This window comes from Histoplasma capsulatum (genome assembly GCF_000150115.1).
Source record: "Histoplasma capsulatum G186AR genomic scaffold supercont2.8, whole genome shotgun sequence".
In the NCBI taxonomy this organism is placed as follows: Eukaryota; Fungi; Ascomycota; class Eurotiomycetes; order Onygenales; family Ajellomycetaceae; genus Histoplasma; species Histoplasma capsulatum.
The window spans coordinates 994,624-1,013,653 of record NW_025544808.1 but is presented as its reverse complement, the minus strand read 5'-3'; the positions used below and the strand labels follow the sequence as shown (position 1 = coordinate 1,013,653).

Below are 19,030 nucleotides of genomic sequence, written 5' to 3'. Positions count from 1 at the left end.
AACTCCCTCAATCGCCTCCTGCATCTTCGCATGGTGTGCTGGCCGGGCTGAGCAGTGAATGGACTGGCAGACACACTTCGTACACAGCACCGCTGGCAAGATTGAAGCGGTACACGACACACTACGCGTGCGATTACCTCATAACAACTTGCAGTCTAACTAATGCTTCTCACCTCAGCGGAGCCTCGAACTCATCTTGAGTCTAACCCCCCTTCACCCAGCTTTCATACCCTTCTTATTTCCTTGCTATCACCTGCGGATGCGTCCCCGATATGAATGGGTTACAACTAATATCCTAAAAGATTTTTTTCCCCTTTTCCTTTTTGATTTTTTTAAACTGATAGATTTCATGTCCTTGCGAAATCATTCTGGACCTTGTAATTTCTCTTAAGACACGATATCAAAAGGAAACACACCCCTTTGAGCCACCATGAATTCGTCTGCGGCAGTTTTGCTGGACCCCAAAGCCTTTAAAAGGCAGGCGGCGACAGGTATGTTTTGATGTTTGCTTTAAACTGAAAAACTCCACTCGACAACCTTCTATCCCCCAGCAAACTATAATAAGCACCTTCATTTTATTGTATTTTCTTCACAGCATATAACATCCCCTTGACTCTCCAATCATCCCGTATCTGTTCCATCCTCATTTTACCTTCCTGGACCATCAGGTTCAAGCTCTAGTACTCCCAGGACCCCAGGGGCGCCCTCGGGAACCTCCTTCGATCCTAGCATGTTATTGAGTCCTCGAAGCTTGAAAGCGCTCAAGCCACGCACAAGCGCCAGTGCACCAGTATCTCAAACGCCAACCCCTCCGCAGCTCAGCAGGAATAACAACAGCTATCCTTCGTCAGATGGCAACGTGAGCGATTCTCAAAGCGAAAAGATGGCTTCGACACATGGATATGAAACGACTCGGTTTGGCCGTCATCGAAATATGATTGAAAATATGTATGGAGTTGAAGAGCGTGGAGTTCACCCGCAGAAACGGATAAAGCGCCACATGAACCAAAATGCTGGTAGTAGTTCGGATCAGAGGTTCCCCTCCAGCCCTGGACGGGGTCTAGCGGAATACATGAAGGAACGTTCCGAAACTAGCACACCATCGCTTTCTGAAGTGGCCACGATAGATCTTACAATAGGTAACTAGCTCCAGCGCATTCCGCGATGGACTATATGTGTCCGCTAACAGGTCTCCCAGATGATGATCAGAATGAGGATGATGTAGTTTTCCTTGGTAATAGAGATTTGGGAATGGAAGAAGTTTGCTACGGTAGAATTGAAGGCGCGATGGTCTACGCTCACCAAGTCCCTCGTCCAGTCAAGTCCGCTTTTGGAGCGACCTCGTCCGATTGGCCCTCCATTCGATGTCAACTTCTACGCACTCGCGGCCCAGATACTAGGATTGATGTTGCTGATCCTTTGCAAAATGTATTTGGGATCATTGACCATCGTGTTGCCGCTGCTTTAGTTCCACTTCTTGACTCGACAGTCATCAAAATACGAACTCAAGCTCGCCTCGATGTCCGCAAGAAGAAGGAAAATGAATGGCCAGGGCAACCTTGTTCGGAGGTATATCGCGTGGCTATAAACCTCTATGGGCCTAGGAAGATGGCTGACGGAATTGGGAGGCATCTTGGCCAGAAGAATGTTTGGCTAGGGACACCCAATTCGGTTGAGGCGGGCATTTCGACCTACAACCCCCATGCAGAGAGGCGTCTTGTTCAAGTGGCGAGTACTACAAATCGACTTGCGGTTCAATCGGAAACACGGACAGCTGAAGAAATTAACAGCGCCGTCACGAAGATGTTCGATCAGTTGACCAGCGCGGAAAATATCCCGGAAATGGAGCCACCTCCGTCGATAAAGACTCCACTACTTTCACATCAGAAACAAGCACTGTGGTATATGCTAGATAAAGAAAAACCCCGAAAGTTTGGTGAGAAGGAGGAGGAAAACAATTCGTTATGGAGAGTCCATTACCAGCCAAACGGTCAAAAATGCTATCGCGATATTGTCAGTGGTGTTACTTTTCCCGAAGAACCCCCCCAGGTTTATGGAGGGTTATTGGCCGATATGATGGGTCTGGGGAAGACGTTGAGTATCCTATCGCTTGTCATATCCACACATCTCGAGTCATTGGAGTGGGTGCTGCAGAAAGTTGACAAGAGATTGTTGAACAATCCTGGAGCACGGAATGTGAAAAGCACCCTTTTGGTTTGCCCCTTGAGCGCAGTAGCGAACTGGGTTGGCCAGATCGAGGAACATTTGGAGGAGGATGCTCTTTCATATTATGTCTTTCACGGCCCCACGAGAACAGAGGACGTGGTTGAATTATCTAAGTACGACCTCATCATCACTACCTACAGCACAATACTCAGTGAGCTCTCTGGCAAAAGTTCGAAGCGAGGAACCAGCCCACTCACCCGCATGAACCTGTTCCGTATCGTTCTCGATGAAGCACACGCTATCAGAGAACAAAGCACGGCCCAATCCCAGGCTATATTTTCGTTAGCTTCCCTGCGCCGTTGGTCAGTGACCGGAACACCGATCCAGAACAGACTTGAAGACCTAGCATCTGTCACAAGGTTTTTAAAGCTCCACCCGTACGTAGAGAAATCTCAGTTTGCTGCCTACATCATCGCACCATTTAAGAGTGAGAACCCGAAGGCGATCCCGAATCTCCGTATGCTCGTTGATTCGTTCACCCTCCGCCGCGTCAAGGATCGTATCAATCTCCCCCCTCGACATGACAAGGTCATCACGTTGACATTTTCAGAGCAAGAAAAGATGCTACATGAATTCTTCAGGAAGGAGTCCAACGTAATGATAAATGTAATTGCTGGCGAGAGCAAAGAAAAGATGCGAGGGAAAATGTATCATCTAGTTTTAAAGGCAATGATGGTTCTCAGGCAAATCAGTGCCCATGGCAAAGAACTCCTCGATCAGCAAGACCGGGACAGGTTCAAAGGGTTAAGCGCCACTGATGCCATTGACTTGGAACAACCAGTTGACGAGGAATCTTTAAGCGCCATGGAGAAGAAGGCATATGAAATGCTGACACTGATGAAAGAATCAGCAGCAGATGTATGTGCAAGATGCGGCAATGCCATCACTCTCCAATTCCCAGAAGATCGCCCGAGCGATAAAGATCCACTCATGGCAGCCATGCTCCCGTGTTATGATATCATTTGCGCAGACTGCTTCCCTCCTATTCAACAAGTTTTCGACGAGAACGCAGGCAAACAGTCCCAGCTTAGCTGCACATTCTGCAAAGGGCTCATCCCTGTAACTTATACAGCCATTACGCGTCGGGGCTATGAGAAATTCCAAGAATCCCAACTCTCCAGGAGAGAGGGTCCGAAACAAGCCAAGAAATTCGGCCAGTATGAAGGGCCACACACAAAAACCAAAGCGCTCATTTCTCATCTCCTCGATACCATCGAAGAGAGCAAGAAAGCCCCCGACGAAGCCCCAATCAAAAGTATCGTGTTCTCTTCCTGGACGTCACATCTTGACCTGATCGAGATTGCCATGGAAGATAACGGAATCACAACCTTTACTCGTCTTGACGGCACCATGACTCTCAAACAACGCAACGCCGCCATCGACGCATTTCGAGAAGATGACAATGTCACCATCCTACTTGCCACCCTGGGCGCGGGTGGTGTCGGCCTAAATCTAACGGCAGGATCCAGAGTGTACATCATGGAGCCGCAATATAACCCAGCAGCGATTGCGCAAGCTGTGGACCGGGTCCATCGCCTGGGTCAGACGCGGGAAGTTACGACGATCCAGTTCATTATGAAGGATAGCATCGAGGAGAAGATTGCGGAGCTGGCTAGGAAGAAGCAGCAGATGGCGGATATGAGCTTGAATCGTGGCAAGTTGGATAGGAGGGAGTTGCAGCAGGAGAGGATGAAGGAGTATCGGAATCTGTTTACATGAAAGTGAAAGCTTGCCCCTCGCTCTTGAGCTTTTGCTTCGGGTGGCATTCAACCGGATTTCAGTTACCCCATCACGACTGATGACTCATGACTTAACGTCGCGTCGTGCACACGCAGTTGTTCACGATCACACATTTGACACATCAATTGCATCAGTTTTCACATTACCTTGAGAAAAACATATCCCTTTCCCTTGCGCAAATACGGGACCGCAATTCGGATTTCTACAGAAAATAGATACCAGATGGCTATGCTAGGTTGGTTGGTGGCGGCAATTCAATGGCATCTTCTGAACTTCACCGACAAAAATTTTCTTCTTCCCCCCTTTCCCCTTTTCCCTTTCCCCTTCCTTTTTCATTTATTTTATTCAATTTACTTTCTTTCAGCCCAGTTTCACGAGCAGCATATACCCTGAATACTCTCTATTTCTTCTCATCATTTTATTTTCCCTGTCTAATGCCTCTGTCCCTTTGTGTACCAGCTCTGTCTTAGTTAGCTGACGCCTTATTTTGCATACCTGTTTATTCAACCCATTAGCTACTGGAATTTCGCAGTTTCTCGCATCACTTGTGGCCGTTTGATCCTGTGAATATGCTTGCGGATTTTTTTTGCTTCTTGCTGCCTCACACCCTTTTTACTAAAGTTCATAGTAGAATCTGACTGCTGGACACCTAGCCTTGAAGAGATAGATCACTGGATATCTGAAACAAAATGAGATATGTTCCAATTCCGAATGTGTTCGGCTTTTTACGTACCCGATATTTCTGTTTTTAGTATGTGTCTGGTCATGGAATGAGTAGTGGAAGTGAATGCAAGACATAAATACACAAGTAGAAAGAAAAGAAAGGTCGGTAGAAACAGTGATGGTTCTGAATGCTTATATTAACCCATTTTTTTGTTTATCATAGATATGACGACGAAAATGCCATTTATTTCACAGGCTAAACTCATGGTCTCCAGCCTCGAAGACATCCACACAGGGTCATGCTTCAAATGTTTAAATAAAAAAAAAAAAAAAATTAAAAAAAAGAGAGCCAACGTATCATCCACAGAATATAACGATGTACCAGACACCATATATTCAACGCCATCAACATCGCTTTAATGTAGTAAAACACCTCCCACCCCAAAAGGAAGTAAAAGAGATCCCTCTGCCCTCTCTCCCAAAATCAACAAAAATCCCTCGCTCCTCGAACTATACGCCATTTCACCCCGTCCCTTCCACGGCCCCCAACAACTCATCAACTCTCTCTCCCAACTTCCTCATCTGCCTCCTCTTCTCCCTCCTCTCCGCCTCCACAACCCTTAATTCCTCCGCCAACCGCCTAATCTTCTCTTCCTGCTCCGCTTCGCTACTCCCCACCCCCGGCAAAACGCTGATGAGGTACTCAATCTGCTGTTCCTTGACAATCAGGTCACGAGCTAGCTCGCGCTGCCGCAGGGCAAAGATCTCGGGGGGGTCGGGGGTAGGTTCTGCTGGCGACGGTTCTTGTTGCTGGGCTTGTGCATCTGCGGCAGCGGGGGTTGTGGGCTGCGGGGAGGCGGCTTTTGCGGTGGTGGATGTGGTAGCGGTGGGGGAAGGGTTTTTTGGGATCTTTTTCAGTTGTGGGATTGCGGTTGGGATGTTGGAGGGCGGGGTTGCTGCGGCGTGATCGTGGTAGGTTGTTAGGTAGCAGAGGGTCGCGTAGAATTGGGTTGCGAGCTGGATGCAAGCGTGGGGTTGGTTTTTGTTAGCTAGGAGGGCCTCTGGTTTTTTGTCTTTGGTTTCCTCAATTCGTCTTTATATGGAAAAGAAGGATAATTGTGTATACCTGGTCCAAACATGTTTGAAGTTGTGTGAGGATGTCCGCCATGGCAAGCGGTGGTGGGCGGCGGAGGTGCAGAGCGAGGAGGGGGGGGTTCCCTGGTTAGTGGCAGAGGATGGCTGGGGGATTATTTCACTGAGAGATAAAGGCGAGATTAAAGAAATGCAATACTATTAATGATCTTTGTGGGTAAAAGTTGTTGTTGGAGTATGGAGCACAAGCGGTGACATTGAGAAATGCGATATGTATTTTAAGAGACGAACGATGCCGGGATTGAAGCTGTGAGCTCCGGCTTGGCAAACCGTGCAACCGGTCTCCTTCAATTACCACGAAGACAACACAGGAACAGAACAAACCTCCCCAAATCATTGACACCGCTAACCAATTCAATGATACACATACAACCACTTCACCTGCCTTCTCGCCTATCTGTCCACACTCTTCTACAATGTGCCTACCGGCCCTTCTCCAACGCTCCCGCCCCGCCAATTCCTCCCGTCTCCCCGACCTCCCAGCATCATGACCTCCCTTCTTTCCTGGACTACGCTGCTCGAACTTCTCTTGACCGGACGAGTACCACGTACATCGGTACGCATTACGAGTATACCATTCTTCAAACCCTCCGCCGCTGGGCTCTCGATCTAACCCGCATAGGCGGCCGGATGGACTCTGGGATAGATCTGGTGGGCACCTGGCATTTGCCGGACTCAAACTCACAACCGCTACGCGTCATCGTGCAATGCAAAGCTTCGAAAAACAAAGTAGGCCCGAACATAATACGAGAACTAGAGGGGACTTTTGCCGGAGCACCTGTGGGATGGCGTGGCCAGGGAATACTGGGCATGCTTGTTAGCTCAAGGGAGTCTACAAAGGGCCTGCGGACTGCGCTGTTGAAGAGTAGATATCCGCTGGTATGGATTTTCGCGGAACTAGATGGCCATGTACGGCAGATTTTATGGAATAAACAGGCGAGTGATGCAGGTTTGGAGGCGTTAGGAGCTGAGGTTCAGCATTCTGGGCAAGGGAAAGAGGATGGCGAGGATAAGACCCTGTCTTTAACCTGGAATGGAGAGGCGATTAAGAGTTTCCGAGAATCGCGTGGATGAGTGCCGGCTTCTTGACTGCGATACGGATATGCTCAATTATCGCTGTTTTCCGGCTATTTCCACGGAATCCTCCATCGATGGTTTACAATGAAACCCAGTGGTTACAAACGTGGTGGTACATGGCAGCTTCCCCAAGTGTGTCATTGAAGCTGCCGAAGTTTCGAATTCACGCATTTGTTACCATCGCAGATCAGGTCCCGGAAATTATATGAATGCTTCCAGCAGGGATCATAAAGGAACTCTGGGAAGATACAATTTTAGAAAACCATCTAGGGGGTGAGGACGCTATTGCCGTATGGAGGGCATGGCTACCTCTTGGTTACGTATGAGCACCACAGATAGCTCCACGAGAAGGGGAGTATTTAAAATCTATCCTGACAACCTGAATTGGCAAAGAGACGTTATCTACAAGATCACTGGCACCCAATTCGCGACAACGGTATCCAATTTAATCCAGTGTACTGTACAATGGCCATCTATCAAGATGAGCCTAGATATAGATCTAGCAACTCTACAACCACTATAGACAACAGCATATGCCAATCAAACCAATTACCCAATCCAACCACACGAACTAATCCTAAAAGGAGCCCATCTCTCCTATCGTAAAATCCCTCTCATCGCCACCTCCACTTTATGAATATCCACTGTCCACACATGAACAAAATAGTAGAATAGTGAGGCCCGGAGTGAGCTGCATTCAAAGCCAACGCCGCATTTCTTACTGCTCATAGCTGGCCACACGGTATGCATTTATATATATGCAAATATAATAATCACTATTTGACAAGGATTATAGCTAACTACTCATTCTCTCACGTTTCCAAGATGAGGCTTCTCTACCCATATAGTATGTAAATCGTTCATGGCTGATCCGCAGTTCAAGGATTTGCCTCAACATGTGGGTACATTTTCCTGGGCTGGGTGGTACTAAATATGAAGTGGTTCTTTTGATTCCATTATTCAAAAAGTTATTTAGGTTGTATTTTTGCTTCGCTGAATCAGTAGAATAGGTGGAAAGATTTATAAAATACGATTGCTTCAGTCTTGCTATCCTTCATTTTCCCATTTGTATTCGTCTATACCACTGAAATCCAAGCTCGAATTTTAATCACTGCCCAACCGTCCACATTCACAGGGAAGCCTCTTCTTTCTCATCTTTGTAAGTCTCATATCTGACGCATGTTTAGAGGGGTATCACCATTCATACATGGATGCCCCCCGGCCGTGAAATCCCCCAACATTCCCCAATTTATCTTATCAACTAAGCAATATCATCCACTTCATCCATAACATTAACCAATTGCCGCTAGTCTCAATCAAGGCATGGGCCTCTCGTCTATCCAACTGAAACAGCAACGCCGCGCTAATTCCATTTCCTGCTTGGTACATCTGTGGCACAACAGGAATGGTATCAGAGATACAGCGGCCGTTGTAGAGTTTCCTGGCGCGGTACAAATATATGCTGCGTTTTTTTTCTTTTCGAGGGAGTGAGAGAGGATGAGGTGTAGATACCTTCAAGCCGGTAGGATGTCGCGAAAATTAACGGGCCGATGGAGAACATATTACCATGTATGCATATTTGAGAGGGTATTGATGGGCAAGAATTGAGCACCCGTACGCGTGCCGGTTTCATATATTGATAATGGATTTTTTTGATATGGTTCATTGCGCATATTTGCTGTATTGAGAGGTCCTTTCTGGATGGCCCCTTTGTGCATTTGGGAAAGCCGGGGTCCTTGCAGAGCTGAAATGCAGATCAGAGCAGTGAGTTGTTCGTGGTGCAGCTGGAAGAAACGAAAATACATAACCCAAATCAATGAAAACTGATGCCTTGCAGTCCCTACGGACGTTGAGTGATCTTTCTCAGTCTGAATGCCCTATATGCAAGTTCGACATCGAGCATAATTCCTTTTATATTCATACTGGTGGCGGTACCAGGACATGAATAGATGGGCCGCAATGCCAAACAAGTTGAATTGGTGAGAATCGTCAAAAGTTGGCAACATAAGCCACATTTCACAACTCATTCCAGCCAGGAGCGGGCCAGCCATTTCCCCCTCCGCCTTCTTCCGGCCAGCCCTCAGGGATGCGTGAATGCGTGGGGAGAATATATCTGTTCTCGCACTTGGCAACAGAGCTGCATGTCAAGTTGCACAGCCCAAACGTCATACAATAGCATTCCGCTGCTGGTGGACAGTAGACCGGTGGCATTTGCATGATGACTATGTGAAATCCAGGTTAGTCCGTATGTCGCCGAATTCTTTTCGATGCATCCCGGTGTATAAATTCGCATGATACAGGAAGCGAGAAACGCTGATAGAATATTAAAAAAACTGGCAACATACTATGCCACATATACTCCATAACGCGCCCACAAACCGCGTCAGGAAGATCCGTCTCCATCACCCAACGCCTTATCAACTCGTAGCTCTCCTTCGACCGTTTCATGACTTGATTTCTTGTTACAGCAAATTGCGACGAACATGGCGCGCCCACAACTGGCGGAACGGGCGTGTTTGGAAGCATCTTCTCAAACGCAGCTGCGTATTCGACTTCTGAACGTTGACGATCTTCCGGGCCCGTGTCCGTGGGATTTAAAGGGTGTAGTTCCGCCGGGCAACCGGGGATCCACGTGCAGCGGAGAGGTGCATAGCCGACTTTGTATACATGTGGGAGGCGGAGGGATTGGATGATTGGAACAGCGTCTTGGTAGTAGCGGGTTAGAAATATCCTTTTTGTTTAATAAACAAGTAAGATGTGCTCATGGCCTTAATGTCCTCGAAGGTGCAAGAAGAAAAAACATGGATTTGATTGCACCGTATTGCACAATGCTCATACCGTAAATTGGATCATCGTTATGCCACTGATATCTGTTACTATGCATAAAGATCATGACGTCCGGGAGTTTTTCAAAGCGATCAATAATATACCTGATTATAACAAGGTTAGACAATATACAGCACAATATATAGATAGCCTACCATTACATAAAACATGAATAAATGGATAGTTAAACGAATAAACAAATAAAATACACTGACGTCAGATACACCATCGATTCCCTGGCTTTATTCATCGGGACGGTCAATTCTGATCTGGGATCATCCACGACATAGATGTTGGCATTCCAATCTGACAGGTGTTCTGCAACCCATGATGTATCGTCGTCTTTCAAACTGGCAACCACTATCTCTTTAGACCGGACAAGTCCAATAGACTGTTTCCATGATGGGGGTATACTTGACGTAGAGCTGAACAGTGTCGCTGTTGTCTTAAAACAAACTTGAACATAATACACTGAAATAAATAACAAAAGAACAGCAAAAATTGTCCTCAAATAGGACTTCGAAAGACGCGTAAGGGAGCACATTTAGGCCGGCGTATAGAATATAAAAAAAACAGTTTACCCATTTCAAATCTTTTTTGTTATCCCTTTGTCCATTTGATGCTGTTCAGGATTATTCTCTCGATGTTGTTGCCATGGAAGCCGAACTAGGGCTTGATATTATCACATGATTTGGAAGCCCTAATCTATTGAGTCCCAATGGAATCAGGGTTAGCTCTGCATCTCATGCTCTGCGGGTCCACGAGATGAAAAGAAAAGCCAACAACAAAAGGATGGAGGCAAGAAGGAAACGAATCAATTGTCATTCAAGTTGTAATTTGCGAAACCAAGAAACTTTCAATCTTCACGTTTCAACTCGCAATGACAATGCTTGAATTTAAAATATATGTATATGCATATGCAGAGGAAATAAAAATGGTCATGACGGGAGGTTTTCTCTAAATAGTAACGGCAGTTGGAAGAGAGGTACACTGTAGCAACTCGTAATAAGGTTGGGGCAAAGGGTATGGCTAGAAGGAAAAATATCCGCAACCGTGATGAACACAACCAGAAAACAAAATAGATAAATCAAAATGGATTAAAACATGCGCTTGCCAGGAGAAGATAGACAAAAATGAAACGCGCACATTTTTTATTATTAGCCGCAAAACAAAAGGAAAATAAAGAATGGAAACACGAAAAGTTTGAGCATAATAAAATGTGACGGGGAAAAAGGAGGCGCTGGCGCGCCGATGCTCGTAAACGATATCCATCTCGAAAACAGAATACAGCAGTAGTTTGGTAGGCAGGAGGAAAGAAATAATAAAGCAAATCGAATCCGTTTGGTTATCATCATATCTTGAATAACAGTGATCAGGAAGAGGTGGTGGTTACGGACAGTCTGTTGACTCGATAGCATCCTACGTCAGGATATCTTTGGATTCGTTATTATCCATTGAATGGATGGAGCCAGACAAGGGAAGGGCGATTTTCATTGCCCAAAAGAACACGGTGGGCATTTGCTAATTTTATTCGATTGATAGACCTCTAAATGTTGCGTTCTGTTTCTGGTATATACATGCGTCCACGTCGAACAGAAACTTAGTCGTTACTGTTATGAAGCCAATTCCAAAGCCACCCAGCAGGGTTAGTATGAGTTTCCCCACCATCCCTTGGCCGTGATGGGAGGTTCTCAGTTCCGTTGAACGTTGGGTTGGCACGGTCACGATTAGTCGACGAACGGGGAGATTGTGATGGATTGACATTCCCTGAATTTGATCGGCGAGGAGGACTGTCTGAAACAATGAAAGGATCCGCCATACTCCCTCTACCACGAGAACCGGACGCAGATTGAGGTGGGGACCTTGAGCCGGCCCCTGAGCCGGTCGTTGAGTTTTGTTGGTGTCCCCTGTTCGGCGTTTGCAGTGTTGGACGCCCGATCCTGGCTCTGCAATGAGGGCAAGTATTGTGATCGTCCAGCCATGGAGATATGCAGGTCGAGTGGAACCAGTGCTTGCACGGCAGCACGGTCACTCGGGAATCTAGTCCTACAGTTTCCATGCAGATGCCACAGGTTTCCGTGCCGTCGAAACGATCAAGCGCTCCCTCGGTTTCTTGTAAAGTTTCCTTCAACGTCTGGGTTTTCAGGAGCGCGAGCTGTTCTCTAGTTACGGGTCGATCTGCATTCTCATCCAGACTTCCACCATCCTCAGCAATGCCTTGAAGGAGAGACAGCATCAACGATCGTATATCTGCATCCTCGTTCGCCCCACCGTTCATCTGGTTTCCACGTTGATATCCAGCAAATTGTCCGAGAACCCTAATGAACGATCAATAGAACTTGGTTAGTTCACAAATCCAAGAAGTGTATCTTTAAGGCGAAGATACGGAGTAAGCTAACTCTTGTAGATGAGCAAATGGATCTGTATCCTCCCGTGCGTTGTATGCGTTTCGCGGTGCCAAGCGCCAACTAACCCTCAATGTGTTTCCATCTCCATCTATATTTAAACCTAGATCGTCGCCCTGGGGTTCATGGACGCCAGGTAGATAAACTAGTGGTTGTAGGCCAGGGGACCGATGCCTTCGCGTCGGCCGAACAGCGGGGTTCTCTGTAAGGGCGTCGATAAGAGCCGTGGTGTTGCGAAGGAACGCGAAAGGGTCATGGACGGGGGTATCATGCAGTGGCTGTCCGTGGGGGGAACCTCCTCTGGACGATCGGAATGATGTACTAGCGAACGTAAACCTTCCATCGCCCGACCGAAAACTGCGAAACGTTGCCCTACCTCCCGGGGCGTCGAGGTGTTCGGTTTGGATACCTGGTCTAGGACCGCGTATGTGATGGAAGGATGGTGCTGAACTGGGACTCTGGCGGATGGGGGAAGGGCTGTGTGTCGGGGGGTTCTGGAGCTCTGGAGGTGGGTTATCTCTTTCCACCTGGTTGGGAAGGGAGTGTCAGTTACTAATTTCACTAATTTCATATCGACTGATAGGCGAGCTGTAAAGCAGTAGAGGAGCTGCATCAGAAGCGCACTTACGATTTCGACAAATTCGGACTCGCAGATGGGACACCGTAATGCGCTCTCTTCTTCTCTTGCCCATACACTTTGGCACTGGTAACAATACACCCTCTCTGGCGTCATTTCGTCAGCCATGGCTGGTTGGCAGGAACAGAAGTTATCTGTCGTGAAATGCCTCCTATTACTTATTAAGTCCCTTTGTCGAAATGTATTTGATAGGAGGATGAAGACGGGGCACAAAATGGATCGACAATGAGATGCCGGGCTAGAAGTGAGGGGCGACTGGCTTAAGTGCGCGCCTACTTGCTCGCTGTACGCAGTGAACGATGAGGGGGAGGAGGGGAAGGTCGACTGAAGATATTTTATTTGTGTTACCAGGCACCGGGTAATGCAGGAAGGCAAGTAAGTATAGGTAAAGGCCGTTATCTACAACGAAGATAACAAAGGGTTCGCGTGCGGGTAGATGGATCGACAAAGTTTGTTTGTTGTGCTTGTTGGCGGCTTGGAAGATGCCCACGTATAGAACAGCACAAACGACACAGTAGTAGAACCTAGGTGAATCACATAGGCAAAGTCGAAATGGGAGGATCCGGTGATCTGGCTATCGTTGGCTGAAGTGCAACTAGAGCACGGTCTGGGTTGGATGAAGCCGCGAGTTGTTCGCTCTGTGGCGGGAAACTTGGCAAGTTAGCGATGACGTTGGTTACAGTTTGGCGCTTATTACAGATCATCCATCCCCTTGTGGCGGGGAATCTCCAGCGCACCAACTATTATTAGAATTAATTCCCAGCATCGGGTATCTGCTTCCTTCAGAATTAACCTGAGCAGTATCAAATTCTGTGTCTCCAACCTGCCTGAGTCTCCCAACGGTTGCCCTGTGGAGGACATGCGGAATGGGCGATTATCTCTAGTGGACATGCGCCACCCACATTTCAAAAGCTGTTTCAAGGGTACATTGGGAAAATGAACCCCTGTTTCATCACAAGACGACGCTCTTCAGGCGACCCTGGCTGAGTGCTTTAACGACATCTTGTGGTGTGATGGATTCTCAATTCTGCGTGGTTCTACTAGATTCCCATATTGTTATACCATTACGCCTGTGAAACCGGCTACTTTCAATGGTTGAACCAGACCGACTGTATTGGCCGCGAATTCACGATTCTTGTTTCTTGCTTGCTCGTCTTCTCGATCCTTTAAGAATACCCTACATGGTTCAGCGCTAGCCTACTTGTTCCGTGCCTCTCTCGATTGTTTTTCACTGTCAACTCCTTTCTGGAGCCTGTTTGCGGATGTGACGGGAATCTCAGAAGGCGGAGATAGGAAAGATCCTATCATTCACATGAGGCGGAAACTCAGGGAGAACATGACAAACGTTATGCCATTATTACTATGTATGCATATTGGTCAATATATATATCCGATCTTAAATCAAGCGGATGGTGTTTAAAAGCACAGCACTGTAAAAAAAAAAAAAAAAAAAAAAAAAAAAAAAAACATGAAAGAGAAGCAGAATACGTTTAAGTGGAGAGAAAACCAAGCCGGGGCGTGAAAACCAGATGGGAGTAACAGCAGGTCAACAGGAGACAATAAGAGCCACCGGAAGCACCATACCCCTTTTCTAAGGACCTCTCGAAAAGCTGCCTCATCCTGTTTGGGATACCATATCAGCACGTAGCCTTTTCCCCACCCACCCAACCAAAATACGACAAAGGGGAAAACCACGTAACCTAGCACCTTTCATCATAAAGAACCCCGCGCGACATCTTTCTTCATCATCTTGACTTCGTAAAACCCCATCTACTGTCCTCACCGCCTCCTCGCACCCTTCATAATAAGCCCTCCAACCACCCCAGCCGCAAGTGCCACGCCTCCCAAGATCGCAACACCAACCAACCCTTCCTTCGCAACCTTCTCGTCAATCAGCGTCCGCAAACTGGCCGCCTGTAGATTCCCCGGCTCATGGTCGAGAAGGAGGTCGTTGTATCTGCGCGCCTCACCATAGTTGCCTAGCTTGTAGTTGCCGAGTGCGAGATAGTAGAGGCATTCGCGTCGTCGTTCGCGGGCCGATTTGAATATTTCGGACAGCAGTCGGACACCCTCTTGTTGTTCTTGGCGCGTGTTGGATTTTATGAGGCCCTGCAAGGGAAGTTTTGGGGAGGAAGGTTAAAATGTTTAGTTGGTTGTATTCTTTTCGATGAGTGGGTGCAATAGAATTGGAGGGCGGATCCGCGGGAGGGAATAATAATCGATGAATAGAATAAGGTGGAGGGATGTTTTATATACCCAAGCATAATTGAATTTGGTCTGCACGCCGACATATTCCCCTTCCTTTTCGTATTGGGCTCGCAGAACTTGGAGTTCAGCGGGTTTCAGCGGGCTGCGGGATGGTATAGAGATATCAGTTATTTGCCTTCTTCAACAACAAACGACGGAAATTTTCCACAACTGGAAGGACTCCTTTCATAAGAACCGATGTCGATTATGGAGGGGCGGGCCTAGATTATAGCACTGACCTCTCAGCATCCGCCGCATCTAGATTTGAGATAAATCGTTTAGCAAACAACAACTTGAGACGAGGAGCAGAGCAAGACATACATGGAAGATTCGAACCCATAGGGTTGTTATGATACGGACTCGTCCTTCGCTGTATGTTACAAAGATATGTCGACAACGAGTCGAGGTATCCAAAGAGCTGTGGCCTGGTTATGCTTGTGTTTGGCAAGATGGCGCTGTGGAGTTTTGGCAGCAAAGTCATGTGGCAGTTACTCCCGCAACAGCCCAACCGTCAACAAACACCCGCCACACCCTGCCTTCATCTGCTTCACAACCAGCGCATTTACGTCTGTTTCTCAAAAGACAGCATTGATTGAATTACAAACACGGTCCACACCGCAAATATGCTCCTCGAAGAAGATCCCGCAACAGTATGTTCCTCCTGAACCAATCCATTAACACTTCCATCTAAAGTCAATCCGAAATTACTTGCTGAACAAAACCACCCCTCCCACAGCTTATCCACCACACAATCGGCAACTTCAACATACAACCCGACAAACTCGCCCTTACCCGCATCACTGACTCGCTCTCCTCCCTCCAACAATCCCGCGACCTGCGCACCCGCGAAGCAGAACTCGCCCTCCGCAAACTAACCCGCAATCTCAACACACTCAGCGCACAACACGCGGACAATGTTTCCTCGCACGACCCGGCGCGCCACGCTGCATCTATAGTCGAGCTTGATACGAAGAAGTTTCGCATTGCGAAGGCCGCATCTGAGCTGGAGATCGATAGTGAGCGGCTAGAGGGTGAGCTGGAGATGTTAAAGGCACGGTTGGCGGAGTTGGACGCGCAGGGGCTGGAGGGGGATGAGTTAGTGAGGAGGGAGAGGGAGTTGGATGATTCAACAATGTATGTCCATTTCTTTTCTCCTTGGCCTTACGTATCATACTTCCGGTCACCAGAGGATATAAAACTAATCAATGGCATGCGCCCGATCTGCTAGCCTGCGCCTCAAAATCTACCGCTCCCTCGGTATCGATGTCGAGCCTGATGAAGCGGGCAATTACACAAAAGCAATTATTCGAAATAGCCAGAAGGGCGATGTCCACGTTGTTAATATCGATCCAAAATTCTCCCGGTTTTTTTACGCAAATTATTTCTGGCAGACGATGCAGGGGTGATTGACTATTTTCCGCCATTTTTTCAGACGTATCATTCATTTATTTGTTTATTCCATGGGAGTCTGGAATCATTCATATGTTTTGTGGTTCGGAGTTTGGCTTCGGTGTTCTTGATGACAAGTTCGAGGAAATGAGTGTTTGGTATGGGAGGTATTAAAAAACAATTTTTTTTTCTCCGGTTCTATTACTGGCGCACAGATGGTCCTTTGGCGAGTTCAGGAATGAAGGCTTTTTGTGACTCAGGTTTGCTGATCCCGACACTTATTTACTCTTTTTACCAAAGTTCAAATGTATCGGTCGAGCTGGAGCTGGAGTTGGAGCTGGAGCTGGATACCTTTGCCAGGTCGCAAATTTCTTGCCATTATTATGAAAAAAAAAAGTAGGTTAAAAAAGAAAGGTTTATGGTTCCGTGGCACGTTGCTTGTGCTGTATCCATGGATATGTACTGTGCTTGCCTCAGCCCAAACGCGAAGTCCATGTGAATGAATATAAGGCGATTGCTCGCTCCAACTAACATAAGATAGAAGTCTATAAGTTAATGGTCAATATTTGTTGAAAATGACAAGTTAGTTAGTTCCTGTGTGGTTACGGGAACGAACCTGCGTTCCAGTTTCGCACGAACCGATGGTTATAACAAAAGCAGGGATGGAAGGGAGGCACTGTAAAGTTTATGGAAGTTACTTCAACTACAAATCATGATATATCCCACTGGACTGCAATTTTTGCATTGGCAAGCTAAATAAGGGTTGATCTAATATCCGTAGCTATAGGATGTCAGATGTAGGGAGGGCCGTTCGGAATTATCTGGAGGAGAGTTGAGAAAAGAGAAGGGGGGTGGTAGAAAAAAAAGGGGGGGGAACGGGGGAGAAAAAGGAGAAAGGACGAAATGCGTCACTCAGAAACTATTCCTCCTCGTTGAACTCGTTGCTTCACTCCTAAACATCCTCAGACCCGGAGGCATATTGTCCCTTTTCAAAACTTCATCTGGGGGGGTCACAATTCGTTCGTCTGCCATCCTCTCTGCCGCCAGTACAAGACTCTCTCTCCATCGTTCAACCGCCAGTGCCCGCTTTTCATCTCTGGGGGACAATCGTTTTCTCCTAATACCTCCCCAGCGTAGTTTCATATATCGGTTAAGCATCTGGGCAAAAACAACCAGCGCAACACTAACCCAAGGCATCCACTGGCCGACTTCCTTTGGCTGTTCGTTGCTGGGGAGGTGGACCATCCGATACTCGCACATGACGACGTTGACGACGAAGGCAGCGAAATGAGCAAGCATAACGCACAACTGGAGGTTTTTAAGCAATGCGGCCCAGCAAGATCGTCGCCTTTTTGGCAGTGGCGGTCCGGGCAGCCAGGATTGCGATGGAGAAGGCAGCGGTGAAAACGGATTTATCGACACAGACACGTCTGGGGCTTTGTTGATGGTATTCTGCCGACTATGAACAAGGTTGCCTATCCTACTTCGACCGACTACGAAGGCCGCTGTTGTAAATTGGATATTCGTACTTTTATTCCTCCACACTGTGCGGAATAGTATCTCAACGACGATCCAGCTAAATATATAGATGATCGTTGCTGGAAGGAAAATAGAGGTGATATCCTTGGGACGGTTGATATAGTTAGGCCAGGCCACCACGTCATTCTTTGGGCGGAAAAGTCGAGTTTCGGGCCCACATGCGTAAAGACAATCCGCACTGGGGCTGGGGAATAGTGAGCCATGGAATGAAGCTGCATCGGCGCGTGGAATGCACTTTGGGGTGATGAAGCCCGCCCCATTTACATGTATGCACGATGCAGTGAATATCGCACCAACCACCAAAAGAAGTCCCCACAGAATCACGATCCATCGCTTCCTTCTCTCTGCATATATCAAAGTCGATGAACAATTCAGCAAAGGGGCAGCCAGCATGGCGCCGGACGAAGTTATAGCGAAAATTCCGTAGATATCAAGATCTATTGCATTCTGCGCGGGGCTGGCCAGGAGGAAGCCGTGAATCGCTGCGGCCCCGCTATAGGACATCGCACTGGCGAGTGCACCGAGGACCAGCCATTTTTGACGGCGACAAAGGACGGCAAACACCAGCAGAAGGTAGAAGAGTATGCGTTGGAGGAGATTATATGGTCCGCTCATTGGGAAAACGCAGAGGACTTCGGGGCCATATCCGCCATATACGTTGAGATCTTCGCTTGCGGCGAATACACGCGCGCTACAGAAAAGAACCAGGAGGAATAGGATGCTGACCGCATTGCCCACCAACATGCTGGGCATTTCACATCTGTTGAAAATGAAGAGAGCAAAAGGAGGACAATTGATAAACTCTAGCTCGTAGCCATAAAAGGTTGACGAGGATGTCTAGAAGAACATCTTCCTAAGACGGAACTGTGCAGGTTTATATTATGCCTTCTAATTGACATGGAAAGCCGTCCCTGCAACATTGATTTGAGCAAGCCAAAGCTTTGAGGACAATTCCATTCATTTTATGCTCGGCGAGGGAAGATGGATCGTGGGTGACAGAGATATCATTGCGGCAAAGAGAGCACTCCAAGCTTCACAAGTATCAAACAAAAAGAAATATGTCTGCTGTGGAAAGCCGCCAGATTGGTCCACGACAACGGATGGCTGTGGCTGAGTATTCTTCGTCGTA

General features: G+C 47.4%; 9 protein-coding genes across 9 annotated transcripts; 4 read left to right on the top strand and 5 right to left on the bottom strand.

Moving 5' to 3' along the window:
* Nucleotides 1-430: 430 nt before the first annotated feature.
* On the top strand, nucleotides 431-3,945 carry HCBG_06142 (transcription termination factor 2; the record flags this gene model as incomplete). The annotated part of the gene is made up of 3 exons (XM_045433191.1): nucleotides 431-491; nucleotides 669-1,139; nucleotides 1,199-3,945. 3 exons carry the CDS (start codon nucleotides 431-433, stop codon nucleotides 3,943-3,945), a joined length of 3,279 nt encoding a protein of 1,092 aa, XP_045286359.1.
* Nucleotides 3,946-5,151: 1,206 nt separating this feature from the next.
* On the bottom strand, nucleotides 5,152-5,797 carry HCBG_06141 (uncharacterized protein; the record flags this gene model as incomplete). The annotated part of the gene is made up of 2 exons (XM_045433190.1): nucleotides 5,152-5,646; nucleotides 5,756-5,797. The coding sequence occupies 2 exons, from the start codon at nucleotides 5,795-5,797 to the stop codon at nucleotides 5,152-5,154; spliced, it is 537 nt and encodes a 178-aa protein (XP_045286358.1).
* Nucleotides 5,798-6,138: 341 nt separating this feature from the next.
* HCBG_06140 (uncharacterized protein) lies at nucleotides 6,139-6,855 on the top strand (the record flags this gene model as incomplete). The annotated part of the gene is made up of 1 exon (XM_045433189.1): nucleotides 6,139-6,855. The coding sequence occupies one exon, from the start codon at nucleotides 6,139-6,141 to the stop codon at nucleotides 6,853-6,855; it is 717 nt and encodes a 238-aa protein (XP_045286357.1).
* A 304-nt stretch (nucleotides 6,856-7,159) lies between these two features.
* HCBG_06139 (uncharacterized protein) lies at nucleotides 7,160-7,381 on the top strand (the record flags this gene model as incomplete). Its single annotated transcript, XM_045433188.1, has 1 exon — nucleotides 7,160-7,381. The coding sequence occupies one exon, from the start codon at nucleotides 7,160-7,162 to the stop codon at nucleotides 7,379-7,381; it is 222 nt and encodes a 73-aa protein (XP_045286356.1).
* A 526-nt stretch (nucleotides 7,382-7,907) lies between these two features.
* Nucleotides 7,908-10,228, bottom strand: HCBG_06138 (uncharacterized protein; the record flags this gene model as incomplete). The annotated part of the gene is made up of 3 exons (XM_045433187.1): nucleotides 7,908-9,080; nucleotides 9,204-9,589; nucleotides 9,900-10,228. The coding sequence occupies 3 exons, from the start codon at nucleotides 10,226-10,228 to the stop codon at nucleotides 8,875-8,877; spliced, it is 921 nt and encodes a 306-aa protein (XP_045286355.1).
* Nucleotides 10,229-10,545: 317 nt separating this feature from the next.
* HCBG_06137 (uncharacterized protein) lies at nucleotides 10,546-13,350 on the bottom strand (the record flags this gene model as incomplete). Its single annotated transcript, XM_045433186.1, has 4 exons — nucleotides 10,546-11,117; nucleotides 11,182-12,002; nucleotides 12,084-12,616; nucleotides 12,718-13,350. The coding sequence occupies 3 exons, from the start codon at nucleotides 12,832-12,834 to the stop codon at nucleotides 11,285-11,287; spliced, it is 1,368 nt and encodes a 455-aa protein (XP_045286354.1).
* Nucleotides 13,351-14,193: 843 nt separating this feature from the next.
* On the bottom strand, nucleotides 14,194-15,313 carry HCBG_06136 (mitochondria fission 1 protein; the record flags this gene model as incomplete). The annotated part of the gene is made up of 4 exons (XM_045433185.1): nucleotides 14,194-14,835; nucleotides 14,983-15,076; nucleotides 15,213-15,231; nucleotides 15,295-15,313. The coding sequence occupies 4 exons, from the start codon at nucleotides 15,311-15,313 to the stop codon at nucleotides 14,506-14,508; spliced, it is 462 nt and encodes a 153-aa protein (XP_045286353.1).
* Nucleotides 15,314-15,596: 283 nt separating this feature from the next.
* HCBG_06135 (uncharacterized protein) lies at nucleotides 15,597-16,379 on the top strand (the record flags this gene model as incomplete). The annotated part of the gene is made up of 3 exons (XM_045433184.1): nucleotides 15,597-15,623; nucleotides 15,710-16,107; nucleotides 16,202-16,379. The coding sequence occupies 3 exons, from the start codon at nucleotides 15,597-15,599 to the stop codon at nucleotides 16,377-16,379; spliced, it is 603 nt and encodes a 200-aa protein (XP_045286352.1).
* Nucleotides 16,380-17,274: 895 nt separating this feature from the next.
* HCBG_06134 (uncharacterized protein) lies at nucleotides 17,275-18,654 on the bottom strand (the record flags this gene model as incomplete). Its single annotated transcript, XM_045433183.1, has 1 exon — nucleotides 17,275-18,654. One exon carries the CDS (start codon nucleotides 18,652-18,654, stop codon nucleotides 17,275-17,277), a length of 1,380 nt encoding a protein of 459 aa, XP_045286351.1.
* Between the last annotated feature and the right edge of the window lie 376 nt (nucleotides 18,655-19,030).